Raw genomic sequence first — 16,046 nt, forward strand, 5'->3', positions numbered from 1 at the left:
GGTCTATCCATAGATTTTCAATTATGTTGAGGTTGGGAGATTGTGAAGGCCATGGCAAAACCCTCAGTTTATGCCTCTTGATGTAATCCCCTGTGGATTTCGAGGTGTGTTTAGGATCATTATCCATTTGTAGAAGCCATCCTCTCTTTAACTTCAGCTTTTTCACAGATGGCATCAAGTTACCATCCAAAATTTGCTGAAATTTTATTGAATCCATTTTTCCTTCTACTCGTGAGTTGTTCCCTGTGCCACTGGCTGCAATACAACCCCAAAGCATGATTCATCAACCCCTATGCTTAACAGTTGGACAGAGGTTATTTTCATTAAATTCTGTGCCCCTTCTTCTCCAAACATACCTTTGCTCTTTCCGGCCAAAAAGTTCAATTTTAACCTCACCGGTCCACAGAACTTGTTTCCAAAATGCATCAGGCTTGTCTATATGTTCATTTGCAAAGTTCAAACGCTGATTTTTGTGGTGAGGAGGTAGAAGAGTTTTTCTTCTGATGACTCTTCCATGAAGACCATATTTGTAAAAGTATCTCTTTATAGTGGAATAGTGTACCATAACTCCAGTGTCTGCCAGATCTTTCTGGAGGGATTGTGCAGTCAAACGTGGGTTTTGAATTGTTTTTCTCACAATCCTGCGAGCTGTTCTCTCTGATATTTCTCTTGGTCTTCCAGATCTTGTTTTAACTTCCACTGTTCCTGATGACTGCCATTTCTTAATTAAATTCCGAACAGAGGATATTGACATCTGAAAACGCTTTGCTATCTTCTTATAGTCTTCTCCAGCTTTGTGAGCGTCAACTATTTTCAGTTTCAGTTTTCTAGACAACTGCTTAGAATATCCCATGGTGCTGATTGTTGGGGCAAGGTCAGATGAGTCTGGGCATTTAAAACCTTTGAGATTGACATCACCTGGTCTTCCCAGACAATGATTGAGAACAATCCATGACACTGGCAGGTCTCAGCCTTGCAAAGGGGGCAGTGCATGCTATAAATTCTGCAGGGTGCCCAAACTTTTGCTGACGCCATTTTTTTGTTTTCTGTAATTTTGAAAGTGTCAATGATGGAAATAAGATCTAACTTTTGCTGACCTATTATAAGAAAGTCTAATCTGTAATTTGATGCCTTTTGGAGATTTTTCCATCTTTCCTTGGCTTCTTTGTGCACATTAGTACAAATTTTTACCTGGTGTGCCCCAAACTTTCGATCCCCACTGTACATGTCTTTGGTAAAAGTAAATCCCAATAAGTGTATTTTGGTTTTCGTGGAAATTATAGCGTCTACAAATTACTGTTTATATATACTGGATTATTTTCTTTTTTAATACTAGTAATGGTGGTGACTTATAGCAAAACTGTGATAGTATGGCGGTCATTCTGACACTGGCTAACTGAAACTGACATCACCAGTGACACTAATACAGTCATCAGTGCTAGTAAAATGCACTGTCACTGTACTAATAACACTGGGTAGGTAGAGGTTAACATCTGGGGAAATCAAAGGGTTGCCTGTGTGTACAGTGGATACGGAAAGTATTCAGACCCCCTTAAATTTTTCACTCTTTGTTATATTGCAGCCATTTGCTAAAATCATTTAAGTTCATTCTTCTTCCTCATGAATGTACACATAGCACCCCATACTGACAGAAAAACACAGAATTGTTGAGATTGTTGCAGTTTTATTAAAAAAGAAAAACTGAAATATCACATGGTCCTAAGTATTCAGACCCTTTGCTGTGACACTCATATATTTAACTCAGTGCTTTCCATTTCTTCTGATCATCCTTGAGATGGTTCTACACCTTCATTTGAGTCCAGCTGTGTTTGATTATACTGATTGGACTTGATTAGGAAAGCCACACACCTGTCTATATAAGACCTTCCAGATCACAATGCATGTCAGAGCAAATGAGAATCATGAGGTCAAAGGAACTGCCTGAAGAGCTCAGAGACAGAATTGTGGCAAGGCACAGATCTGGCCAAGGTTACAAAAAGATTTCTGCTGCACTTAAGGTTCCTAAGAGCACAGTGGCCTCCATAATCCTCAAATGGAAGACGTTTGGGACGACCAGAACCCTTCCTAGAGCTGGCCGTCCGGCCAAACTGAGCTATCGGGGGAGAAGAGCCTTGGAGAGAGAGGTAAAGAAGAACCCAAAGATTACTGTGGCTGAGCTCCAGAGATGCAGTCAGGAGATGGGAGAAAGTTGTAGAAAGTCAACCATCACTGCAGCCCTCCACCAGTCGGGGCTTTATGGTAGAGTGGCCCGACGGAAGCCTCTCCTCAGTGTAAGACACATGAAAGCCCGCATGGAGTTTGCTAAAAAACACCTGAAAGACTCCAAGATGGTGAGAAATAAGATTCTCTGGTCTGATGAGACCAAAATAGAACTTTTTGGCCTTAATTCTAAGCGGTATGTATGGAGAAAACCAGGCACTGCTCATCACCTTTCCAATACAGTCCCCACAGTGAAGCATGGTGGTGGCAGCATCATGCTGTGGGGGTGTTTTTCAGCTGCAGGGACAGGACGACTGGTTGCAATCGAGGGAAAGATGAATGTGGCCAAGTACAGGGATATCCTGGACAAAAACCTTCTCCAAAGTGCTCTGGACCTCAGACTGGGCCGAAGGTTTACCTTCCAACAAGACAATGACCCTAAGCACACAGCTAAAATAACGAAGGAGTGGCTTCACAACAACTCCGTGACTGTTCTTGAATGGCCCAGCCAGAGCCCTGACTTAAACCCAATTGAGCATCTCTGGAGAGACCTAAAAATGGCTGTCCACCAACGTTTACCATCCAACCTGACAAACCTGGAGAGGATCTGCAAGGAGGAATGGCAGAGGATCCCCAAATCCAGGTGTGAAAGACTTGTTGCATCTTTCCCAAAAAGACTCCTGGCTGTATTAGATCAAAAGGGGGCTTCTACTAAATACTGAGCAAAGGGTCTGAATACTTAGGACCATGTGATATTTCAGTTTTTCTTTTTTAATAAATCTGCAACAATGTCAACAATTCTGTGTTTTTCTGTCAGTATGGGGTGCTATGTGTACATTCACGAGGAAGAAGAATGAACTTAAATGATTTTAGCAAATGGCTGCAATATAACAAAGAGTGAAAAATTTAAGGGGGTCTGAATACTTTCCGTACCCACTGTATCTAGGGAGTGTAATGTAACTGCAAAAACCAGCACAACCCCACTGTCGGTAGAGATATCTGTGTTGTTTACAACACAGATCTCTCTCATGTCACTTGCTCAGACGATTGACGGGGACTCAGTGATCGGCATGTAAGGTAGCCAGTGAGATCACAGCCGGGTGGGGGAGAATGCACGTGTCCCCCTACCCGGAAATGCAGAATCACAAATTGCTCACACCTGTTGCCAACAGACAAAAGCCCAAGTGCCAGGACACATTTTCTAGTTGCCATGGCGAGCTTGTGCCTGGGATTTGTCGAGCCTTGCAGTATCGTTTTGATGCTGCATCTGCCCCCCGCTTGCTCTAAGACTGAGAACTGAGTGATCAGACACCTGCTGTTTGCTTAGTTCTCTCTGCCACTCTGAGCAGACAGCAGTGATGGTCAGTCACCATTGTGTGCTCTGCCCCTCCAGTGCTCACAGGAGCGCTGGCCTGTGGAGGGGCGGCTGGCTCAGGCTCTGGATCCTGACCATGGTTTCAATCTTTTCAGAGCCTAGACCAGCTCTGTGGTGTCAGCTGACAGCGGGCTTTAGTCACGGGAGTGCAGAACAAGCTTTGGCTATACTTTTCCTTTAATTGGATTGTTCTAGTGAGAAGCTATATGAAATGTGTCACTTCTTCACCACAGGCATAAGATTTAATTTTTTTTTTTTTTGAACTATGAATTTTAGAGAAATTAAGGTGGCACTTTCCAGTACGACTTCTCTATTGTCTTCAGTTTAGAGTTTATCAGACCTCGTCACATGCCTATCCTTGGGATTAGTAATTTCAATGCTGTTCACTGCATAGTGGTCCTCTACGTTCAATTGTTAGTAAGTGAGCTAGTGGCCCTTTAAGTTCTGGTGATAGTAAGTAAGCTGTTATATTGTTTTATGCAAAATTAAGATATCAGCCATGGAAAGATCTGTTGGGGCCAAAGGTGTTTATGTAGTTGAGTTGGTTAGATAAATACATGGACACATTGACTACAATAAAAGTAAACAGAAGCAATCTGTAAAAGATGTGATAATGGTCTGCAAGTCGAGACACAGCAAAGACATTGTTCAGTTGTTCCGTATCTTAGAGGAAAAGGGAATGAAGTCCAAGAACAACATGATAGGAATTTATTTTACAGTCCACTTGGGATTTGTTGCTTCTTTCCATAATGGAAAAACCAGAAGGTCTTTTCTTTTACTGCCATACTTGCTTATGCAGAGTGCGCTGCCAGATAGTACTGGCTTTTCCACTAAGGTGCCAGTGTTCAAGTGTGGTTTTTGCAACCCTGTAAAGTGGTTCCTGAAAAGTCTGATCAATGTAACACTTGAAGTAAAGTTAATGTAGTTTGTGTGTGTCAATTCAGTGTGTACATGGCCAGTTCAGAAATGTATGTTATCTTATGCTCAAAGTCTGCCCAGAAGTGATCTGAATTGGGTTGGTGAACTGAATTACCCATTGGCTTCATTTATTTATACTGGAAAATATAGGCAGATAATACAGAAAAGTAAGATCCTTTGTTTTTTTAGCAGCAAGTGTGTCAGCAACATAGTTGAAGAGACTTCTCAGCCAGTGGGTATGAAGCATTTCGATGACTGAACCTACCATCAGTGCTCTGTAACAGAAGTAGTTAACAATTCAAGGTCCAAAAAGCCCTGTGCTTAATATATATATGTAAACCCTGAATAGTTTTTTCTTTTAGCGAGTTTGGCATCATGCCTCACTGTATTCAATTTTCTTAAGCAAATCGTTTTTTTGCATATCTTTTACAAAGTTTTGTATTTGTAGATCCTGCCAGTAACAACACTCCCTATTGTAGGTTGACAGCGCTACACTAAACTACTACCTCTTAATTAGCAGCAGTGTAATTTGCCTGCTGTGTGCACACTCCTCAGTTTGTCATTGGGCTGCCTAGCCGTTATATCAGATAGGTAGCTCGCATGGCAGATCTCCAGATAAGAAACCATTACACTCATAAGTGTCAGATAATAGCAGTGCCTATAGCTGTGTAAGGATTATACACACTGTCTTTTGGAAGATCAAAGCCGGTCATAGAGGGTTCGGATCTTTGCCAGTTTAGCAGGGAGCAGCTGAGGTTCGAACCATGTAAGGACAGGCTGATTGTACCCAAGTCGATCGATCTATAGCCGATCACAATAATCAGGCTGTGTTCTTCAGGGAGCACACAATAGCTCCACTTGAGGGATTTCCCCATCAACACGGAACCCGTGGTTGCAGGAAAGAAAATCGCTCTATCTATAGCTTGCTTAAGTGTTAGTACTTTCTTTTTTACAGGATGGGTCTATATCAGTTTTGTTATCTGAGCGACAAGGTGACTTTAATATAGATTTTGCAAACATTACTGGACTTACAGTGCATGTCTTTACCGTATGTTTGCAGCTTTAAAATTTGCAAAGAGTTAAATATCCCGCTTCGTTTAAAACAACATACCTAGACCTGCTTTTTATTTTTCCTGAGCCAAGCAAATACAGTATATATTGTACAAAAACATGGCTTCAGTCCCACTAGACTGTTAAAGCATCCTTGCATTTCCTTCACTGATTTGGGAGTCCTAAAATGTTTATAGGACCTTTATAGAGCCCCTAAGACATTTCAACACAAAGATGTTCTGGGCTGTATTTCTGGCATGCCTTGTAAAAAGCTCTTAAACTTAGCTGAATGTCCTTTTGCAAAATGCAGTCACTTGACGGGGCATCTGCTAACAGATTCTCTGTTCTAGAATATAAGCGGCGCATAGTAACCAGTGCTTTGGAGCCAAGACAAGATGAATACTGAATTCTGGTGTAGGTGAATGATTTAGAAGTACAGTTTTCCTGTTCTAGGATTTCCTGTACCAAGGTATTAACAAAATTAATGGTTTGACCAGTGCAAGCTACGCTGTAGTTTGTATTGCATTTTGTTTCCAAAAATGTAATTTGGGCGTGTGTGTGTGTGTATATATATATATATATATATATATATATATATATATATATATATTGTCATATTTTAGGAGACATTTAGGCAAAATTTCAAATAAGCAAGTTAAGTTATATAACATTTAATTGTGTATTTTTCTGCAGTTTTTTTTTTTTTTTTTAACAGAGGAAGAGAAGATTTTTGCCACTCTTTAATTGTAATTTTCTAGATGTACATTTACAGATCTAAAACTGTGTGTGGGAGTCACTTTGCTTGGCTAAGAGCCTAATAAGAATGAATTTTTGATTAATACTGCATGAAACAGCCTATAATAATGTATTCCTTGTTCCTTCCAAAAGAATGCTTGATTTAGTTTCAAAAAGGCCCATGTTATGTCTTGTATTGCGCCCTGTTAATGTGGTTTCTAATTAAAGGATCATTCCGCAGAATACATCATTTTGCAGCATGCATGTAAAATGAATAGTTTTTTTTACCTGTTTTTTTTGGTTGCTTGGAAATTCACATTGGCTGTGGAGAGTTGATTTGTTAACTTTTTTACCTTTAGTTTTCAGTTCCTTCTGCAGCTCAAAATCAAGAAAGAGCGACTCATCCTCATTTGATATACTTAACTGGTTATGTTTATCCTTCTTAAAAACAGCAAAAAAAGGAAAATGCAGTAAAATAAAGTTCTAATTGGCATTTCTGTTTTGTTTTTCTAGACACCTTCTTGTCGATACTATTATGGAGCTCCGAAAATGAGTGAGCAGAATCTCCTACAGTATAGACTTGGTGTAACTCAGGCTTGGGACATAGAAGAGCTAGTTGGCTTGGGGAAAAGGCTACGTGCCTGTGCTTATTATGCAGCCCGTGAATTAATGAAAGAAGCTGACATTGTGTTCTGTCCATACAACTATCTTTTGGACTCCCAGATAAGAGAAAGTGTAAGTACTTGATTTTGAAATATCACTACCAATGAAGCAGCCCTAAGTTGTCCAAAGTATGGTATGGTTTAAAAAAAGTGTATGGAGAGCAGTGCCTCTGTATGTAATGTATGTTATGTACAGCAAGGTACAGCAGTTTGGAATTTAGAGCATAGGGCACAGGATAAATAAAGCAGTGGTTTAAAAAAATCTATCCTAGGGCATAGCATGCAGATTAGGGCAGTGCTTTCAAAGGAGAACTATCAACTGCACATATCTACCTTGTAGACTGCTACACCTCCAAAGCCACAAGGCCAGAAATTGTGAATGGAGTAAACAACTCACTCTCTTTTACTGGGTTTTAAATTTAAAGCGGTATTAAAACCAAAAATGCAATATATTGTAACGAACCAATCATTAGATGTGGTGGCTGCACCCTCTGTTTTCACCTGCTGATCTTGCAAGTAACACACCTCCTTTATAATCACTTACAGCAAACAGTTTTCTTCCTTTTGAGATAAAGGTTTTTTTTAATGAATAATTAAATGCTGATCATTGTAAGCACCCCTCCAGCAGTAAGTGGTTTATCTCATGCCTGTAAACTGATACACATGCCTAAATTGCAATTCCAGGTAGACAACTATGTACCACAGGTTTACATGACTTGGATTTGTAATTTCATTTAGCTAATTCTGTTGTTCAGGCACCCCTGCCAGACAGCACCCAGGCGTTCTTCTGCAGTGCAAGTGCTACTGTAAAGAAGATTATAGAAAGCGGATATCAAAACAGATTCAGATGCTTATGTTAGTACCGTGAAAAATATATTAAGAGATTATTCACATCTATTGCTACCTATTCGTGTGTTGGTGTGTGGTAAAACAGCCCATTCACTTTGATTTAATCCTAAAAAGGGCTCCTCAGCCCCGTGGTAGTTCATTGGGAAATACAAGCCAACAGCCGCAAAGGATGTCAGGGCTTATACAGTAGTTCATTCACACACACAGCTGTGTTGAACGAATGACACAGCCATGTCCCGTCTTCCTGTACTGTGGCTGCAGCATTGGGAACATGTTCCACCCCAAATGTGAACCTATCCTTTAAGAAACCTGCAAACAAAAAGTTTTTTTTTATTTTTTTTTTTTATTGCACATTTTACTAAATTTTAGAAGAAATAAAAGAAAAACATTCCAAATATAGTATATCACATGTAAATGGAAGATCACAACCATAAAACAGCAAATTAACAGAGCCTACCAAGAGGTAGGGAAAGAGTATCAGACTATGAAAACATCCTTTAAGAGAATAACAGGCTATGTTCCCGTTGCTAAGATTGACCCATACTATTGGAAGTATTACCTATGGTAACTGGGGTAATGACCCCCATATGAAAGTGAGATGCATACAAGTCATATAAGGAAAGGGTGATCCACGGGCAAGAAAGATTATAAAATTATTAGACGGCTATCATAGATCAATCCCACCCCTACAATCCACATCCACCAGCACCTAACTTTTGGTCCCTATAGGAAAAGAAAGGAGAAGCAAAAAAACAAAACAAAAAACAAAGGGATGGGGGCTAAGGGAGGAAAAAGAAAAGAATTGGAAAATAAGGGAGCAAACAAAAGACAAGGAATGGGAGGGGTGGGGCCACCACCTGGAGCCCTGCAAATACAATTCTTATGTTATGCAGACCCTAGAGAGCCTTCCTAAAGCATTGGTATTTTGTGTGGGTGGATTGGAAAATTCTCTCTGACCGCTCTCATGCCTAGGGCTTATGTTGGTCCATTTAAAGCAAGCACTCTGGCTAAAATGCTGGTCAGCAGAGTGCTCTTGCAATAAGCAGTTGGAATGTATGCTTGGATATGTTTATACAGAAGATTATGGGAAGATAGAGAATTATCTTACCTCTTAAGAAGTGACCAAAGTCTTTTATGTAAAAAGCTGTCCGCATCTGGGACCAAAAAGGGTTCCTTTTTTGTTTTATAATTCAGGAGATAGGCAGAGGACTTCCTTTTGAGAAAAAAACCCTTGAACTCCAAGCTCACCAAGACGTGCAACAAAACTTCCCATTGAAGGCGGGACCCTATTCCAGAAGTGTGGGAGAGGGAGGCAGGGGCATCTGGTGGCCATATGGACCTGAGATATCTCCATTGTCAGTGTTCAGAATGTTGTCCAGAGACTACAACCTGGAGTTTTGCATCTGGCTTCTGCCACAATTATTGCCATCAAACAAGCCCACTGCATCCCGGAAAAGGGCTGCCCTGTTTGCTGGACCTGTTTCACTCTCAGTGGGTCATTTTGGTGTTCGAAAACAAGAAAAAATATATGCCAACTGTTCCAGCCTTTTAAGGATTCCTAGGCCAAATGGCACCAAGTGCTTTTGGACCTAAAGCACTTGAACAAGTTTCTGCATGCTCAAAAGTTCCGTATGGTATTTGTACAGTCAGTGGTTGCTTCTCTCCATTTGGGGATTTCCTTCCCTCTGTGGACATGAAGGGTGCTTACCCACACATCCCTATTTTTCTTCCTCATTAACACTTTCTGCATTTTACGGTTGGGTAACTACATTTTCAGCTTGGGTAACTACATTTTCAGCTTGTGGCTCTGACATTTGGTCTGGCCAGGGCACCAAGAGTATTCACAAAGCTGCTGGTCCCAGTTTTAGGTCTACCACGAGCATGATATACTACTGCAACAGCAATCTGAGAGCAACCTTCAGGCTAATGTTCAGTAGATAGTGCAAATCCTTGAGAACTTTTGCTCGGTCCCCAATCTCCAAAAGTCACTCTGAAACTATCGCACCACTGGGAGTATCAGGGTCTTATCCTAGACACGGCCCTTCCACGCATGTTCTTACCCCATAAGAAGCTTCTTACCAAGACCAAGGTGCAGGAATAGCATTCCCTGGAGTGTCTGTTCGTGTTTGCATGAGGATGCAGGGTTTGATTATAGCCTCTTTTGAGGCAGTCCTGTATGCTCAATTTAATTAAAAAATGTTGTAACTAGGCATCCTGACAGCATGGGACAATTAGACTTTGTCTTTGGGTCACCCCATATGTTTGATCACTAACAATAAGTCTGCCCTGTGCTGGAGTCCGGGAAACCTTTTCTTCCCGTGGTGCAGAAGATGCTGACAATGAACACCGGCTTGTTGGGCTGAGTGTCCTAGATTGCCTGTCAGTTTAGCAGGCGTACTCACTAGAGGAAGCACGAATGTTGATCAGCTCAGGGGCTACCCTTCAGCACTGGACCCCCCTACTCTGAGAGCTTTCAATCTAGGTCCAATTCAACAATGCCATGGTGGTGGCATACATATATTATCAAGGCAGAACCAAGAGTCAGGCAGCTCTTTGCAAAGAAGAGCACGTTCTAACCTGGGTGGAGCCTAACCTTCTGCCTTGCCTGCAGTGCATATTCCGGGAGTGAAAAATTGCAATGCACATTGCATTACATTCTATTCCAGTCTTGATGGTTGGGGAAACTGGGGACTTGGAAGTAATGTCACTTCTGGGTCAGCAATAAGAAGGAGAGGAGATCGGACATGAGTATGCTCTCTTCCTGGCTGCATCCACTATTCCGGGCCCGCAGCTGGGCAAGTGGAGCCCGAGATACATAGCAGGGGAGGGGGTTGCATGCGTGGGAGGAGGTTGAAGCATTTAGGCAGCAGCAGGTGCCAGGACGCAAGTTCCTGTCCCTGGCGCCTGCGATTTGATAAGCCCTGATTTATATTGTGTGTGTGTGTGTGTGTGTATGTATATATATATATATATATATATATATATATATATATATATATATATATATATATATATAATATGGAAAAGTGAATATAACCCGTGCCCTGACAACAAATCCTCATCCCTAAATCAAAATAGAAGGAAGAGGTTCCAAATTAGTGGTCCCAGAACCCACTAAATCAAAGGAAGGGGGTGGGACTATAGTGGATCTATTGTCAAAAGTATATTGGTAAGCAAAAAAGAACAGGATATAAAATCCAACAATGTTTATTTGTTATTCATATAAAAACATCAACACATATAACATAACGAGAAAAAGTGCAACAGTGTTCAAATGTCGTGATTGTAGTAATCAAATGGGTGATTGCTCTGTTCTATGCATTTCGCGGGAATACTCCAGCTTCGTCAGGAACTATAGCATTTTTAATTCACCCTCTTATGGAGCCATGATTACATTCACGCCTTAAAATATTCATAGAAAAAAAAAAAAAAAAGGGAACAATCAATACATGATAAGGGAGTAAGGCAAAACAATTGTCAAATAACATGTATTGTACAAAAGTATATACAAACAATAAAGAAAAGGAACATAGAGTATATTATAAAATTTATATCCACTGCTTACCAGACTTTACAAACATTATGGCTTGTCTATCATTAATTTGATCTTTAGATCGCGTCTCCCACCAGCATGCCACATAACTCCAAGCCAAATGATCCCGACAGGGCCAGAGGGTCCCGCCAGGGAATGGCTATAACGTGTAGGTTGGACTAGTCTTCCGTAGGTACCACCAAAGCAGGCAGTAGGTGGAGCTACAGGTCTGCAAAGATTATATATATTCAACTAGTATCACCAAAGCTTAAAGCACAACAGCTATGGCATATCACAATCCCCATTAGGGGCTAGAGCCTTTAAATATGTCCAGCTATGTGTAGCCACCCGTCCTAACCCCAATCCAAAAGACCCCTGTGATAACCGGGGGAAAAAACAAATAAGATTAGGCCAAAAGGAGAAAAGCAAAAGAGAAAACCATCCCTCCCAGTGATAACATGGCACCGTTATTCATGTGCTCAAAGAGGTTAGAAGAGTAACCTGGCAGAGGGGAAGGGGCGGGTAGCTCATAGTAAGATGTGTTTACAAAGCAGGTATAGTAGATGAGGGGATTGATGCTCTAAATAGGACTAGATCCCACAGATTGATAAGCAGTATACTCCGGAGAGAAGGTGTACTTACATTTAAAGGACCGAAACCGCGAGTCGGGAGAAGACGCTAGTTGCAGCCTCCCGCACTCGCGGTTTAAGACTAGTCCCGCCGGAAGTGACGAATGCCTGCTACCGTCACTTCCGGCGCGGGCGCCATTTTGCAGAGTGTACGTCGCTAGAGGTCAAACAGACCTCCGCAACTACACTCGGTACCGGCTGTAAGCCGGAGGGGGCCGATGTCGAAAGACATCACCCCCTGCTTGGCGCCCGAACCTACACAGAGGAGGGGCAGAAGAAAGTGAGAACGCAAGCCGGGTCCTTACATTTGATATATAAACATACATAAAAACATACAATTTACATATTACATCTTCCCAATGTGACCAATCTACATTGATAGGATTAACACAACAAAACCATGCAAGGTATATTGCGAATCCCATCAAATTACCATTTAGACAGTATATACCTGGAATCAAAAGAGGAATAAGAAGAGAGAAGAAAAAAGGGGGGCAAAGCCCAGATAGTGGGGAATCCCACAAACTGCCTGGGAATCTGTCAAATGAATACATCAAAGGACAACAAACATGGGGCAACAATCAACAATACAAAGGGCAAAAACAACACGAAACATACATGGTGATGAATAAAGTGTATACACTGTGTCCTAAAATGTATGGGTTAAAGGGACAAGGTACCCTTAAAGTTACTGAGGTGGATCATGGGACCATACATAAGTGTATAATGCAAAACCCGGGATATTTAAGGTCCCAATGCCTTATTGATGTGATACTACACAAATGATCACATACAGTAAAGGATCTAACACAAAATTAAATCAGGGCAGATTCTTAAGATCTTATAAAAAGGGTTTATAGGAGACAGCGGTGTTCAGTCCTGGCCACTGGGTGGCTTGTAGGTTATAAATCCACTTCGCTTCCTTACGGAGGACTCTGTTGTCGAAGTCACCCCCATGTGGATTTATGGGGATGACCTCCAAAACAGAGAAGGTCACAAAGTTGGGATCAAAATCATGATACACGCCAACATGTTTACATATTGGCGTGTAGATGAGACCCACCTCTAAATAGTAGAGGTGGTCCTGTATCCGTTTAGCCAGTTTGCGTTTCGTCTTCCCTATATAGAATGCTCCACACGACAAAAAGCGATGTAGACCACCCCTATATATATATACACACACACAGTATCTCACACAAGTGAGTACAGCCGTCACATTTTTGTAAATATTTTATTATATCTTTTCATGTGACAATACTGAAGAAATTACACTTTGATACAATGTAAAGTAATGAGTATACAGCTGGTATAACAGTGTAAATTTGATGTACTCTCAAAATAACTCAACACACAGCCATTAATTTCTAAACCACTAGCAACAAAAGTGAGTACACCCCTAAGTGACAATGTCCAAATTGGGTCCAATTAGCCATTTTCCCTCCCCGGTGTCATGTGACGCGTAAAGTCTCAGGTGTGAATGGGGAGCAGGTGTGTTAAATTTGGCGTTATTGCTCTCATTTTCTCATACTGGTCACTGTAAGTTCAACATGGCACCTCATGGCAAAGAACTCTCTGAGGATCTAAAAAAAAAAAAAAACTGTTGCTCTACATAAAGATGGCCTAGGTTGTAAGAAGATTGCCAATACCCTGAAACTGAGCTGCAGCACGGTGGCCAAGAACATACAGCGGTTCACAGGACAGCTTCCACTCAGAACAGGCCTCTCCATGGTCGACCAAAGAAGTTGAGTGCACATACTCAGTGTCATGTTCAGAGGTTGTCTTTGGGAAATAGACGTATGAGTGCTGCCCGCATTGCTGCAGAGGTTGAAGGGGTGGGGGGTCAGCCTGTCAGTGCTCAGACCATACGCCCCACACTGCATCAAATTGGTCTGCATGGCTGTCTTCCCAGAAGGAAGCCTCTTTCAAAGATGATGCACAAGAAAGCCAGCAAACAGTTTGCTGAGGCTAAGGACATGGATTACTGGAACCATGTCCTGTAGTCTGATGAGACCAAGTTAAACTTATTTGGTTTAGATGGTGTCAAGCGTGTGTGGTGGCACCCAGTTGAGGAGTACAAAGACAAGTTTGTCTTGCCTACAGTCAAGCATGGTGGTGGGAGCGTCATGGTCTGGGGCTGCATGAGTGCTACCGGCACTGGGAAGCTACAGTTCATTGAGTGAACCATGAATGCCAACATGTACTGTGACATACTGAAGCATAATCCCCTCCATTTGGAGACTGGGCCCCAGGGCAGTATTCCAACATAACGACCCCAAACAGACCTCCTAAGACAACCACTGCCTTGCTAAAGAAGCTGAGGGTAAAGGTGGTGGACTGGCCAAGCATGTCTCCAGACCTAAACCCTATTGAGCATCTGTGAGGCATCCTCAAATGTAAGGTGGAGGAGCGCAAGGTCTGTAACATCCACCAGCTCCATGATGTCGTCTTGGAGGAGTCTAGTGGCAACCTGTGAAGCTCTGGTCAACTCCATGCCCAAGGGGGTTAAGGCAGTGCTGGAAAATATGGTAGCCACACAAAATATTGACACTTTGGGCCAAATGTGGACATTTTGAAATAGGGGTGTACTCACTTTTGTTGCCAGTGGTTTAGACATTAATGACCGTGTTGAGTTATTTTGAGAGGACAGCAAATTTACACTGTTATACAAGCTGTACACTCACTACTTTACATTGTAGCAAAGTGTCATTTCTTCAGTATTGTCACTTGAAAAAATATGATATATTTACAAAAAATGTGACGGGTGTACTCACTTTTGTGAGATACTGTGTGTGTGTGTATGTATATGTATGTGTGTGTGTGTATATATATATATATATATATATATATATATGTGTGTGTGTGTGTGTTAATACTAAATATACCCAGAAGTCGGATATACAGGGTAATTTAACTGGGAGTCAGACATGAAGCTATATGAAGGATGGCTGGGGGGATATAAATCTTTTATATTAAAGAAGTTCTAAAGGCTCAGACTTTTTTCATTTGTTCAATGGAAATAATCTTTTAAATAAAATTGCACATTGCTGGTAAACTTTTACTTTAAATGTAATTGTAATGCTTTATATTACCTACATTCTATCAGCCTCCGGCTTCTCTAGGTCCGGATGCTGATCTCCCTACACAGAGCCATTAAAGTAAATGTTTGATTTTTTTTTTCTTTCCAACAAACTTATACTTACCTGCTTTGTGCTATGGCTTTACACAGTCGAACCCTGGTTCTCCTTCTTGGTCTGCCGGTGTCCCGTGAAAAAACCATACCCGTAAAAAATCCATACCCTCGTCACTTCTGGTGCACCTACGTCAGCACCTACGTCATTGAACAGCTGAGGAGCTTACTAGTGCGCATGCTCGGAGGGTATGGAATTTTTACGGTAGTGTGTGTAACGTTACACCGCTTCAGCTGTTGCGGCGGTTACATTAAAACAGCTCGGCTGCAATATGAGTCATCTCCGCTCCTACCCCTGTCACTTCCCCGATCTCGGCTAGTAAATCTAAAAGCGGCTGCGGGTGTATGAAAATATAAATCACGGAGCCGAGATCTCCGTCATTAAGATTTCATACGCCCGATGCCGCTTTTATATTTACTAGCCGAGATCAGGGAAGTGACAGGGATAGGAGCGGAGATGACTCATATTGCAGCCGAGCTGTTCTAATGTAACCTTTAATGTAACCACCAATGTTACACACACTACCGTGATAATTCCATACCCTCCGAGCATGCGCACTAGTAAGCTCCTCAGCTGTTCAATGACGTATCCGGAGCTGTGAGCATGCGCACTTCTACGCTGCTCAGCTGTTCCTCACAGGAAGTGACGTGGGTATGGAATTTTCACGAGGTATGGTTTTCTAATGTTACACCGGCGCTCCTCTTGCCTTCGGAGTGCACCTATAGCAAGCCACAAAGTATAGTATAGAGTACCCCCTATAGCAAGAATAATTAATTCTTACACTGCCTCAGCTGTTAATTCTTAATAATCCTTAAATCACTCACTCTCTTCTCCTGCCCAGGATTACATGTCCCTTGAGGCGTTGCTCCCCACACAAGTTTTCAGGCA

At 41.7% G+C, this 16,046-nt stretch overlaps 1 protein-coding gene across 1 annotated transcript in view; it reads left to right on the top strand.

The window, feature by feature from the left end:
• BRIP1 (BRCA1 interacting DNA helicase 1) overlaps nucleotides 1-16,046 on the top strand; it is a gene marked incomplete at its 5' end in the record, with an annotated part of 552,808 nt that overhangs the window by 224,655 nt on the left and 312,107 nt on the right. Inside the window, one exon of the mRNA XM_082245708.1 lies at nucleotides 6,812-7,033. Within this exon, the coding sequence (XP_082101834.1) occupies nucleotides 6,812-7,033 (222 nt within the window). The remainder of the gene's footprint in view (nucleotides 1-6,811; nucleotides 7,034-16,046) is intronic.

This window comes from Pelophylax lessonae (assembly GCF_965119305.1).
Source record: "Pelophylax lessonae genome assembly, chromosome: 2".
NCBI classification, from domain to species: Eukaryota; Metazoa; Chordata; class Amphibia; order Anura; family Ranidae; genus Pelophylax; species Pelophylax lessonae.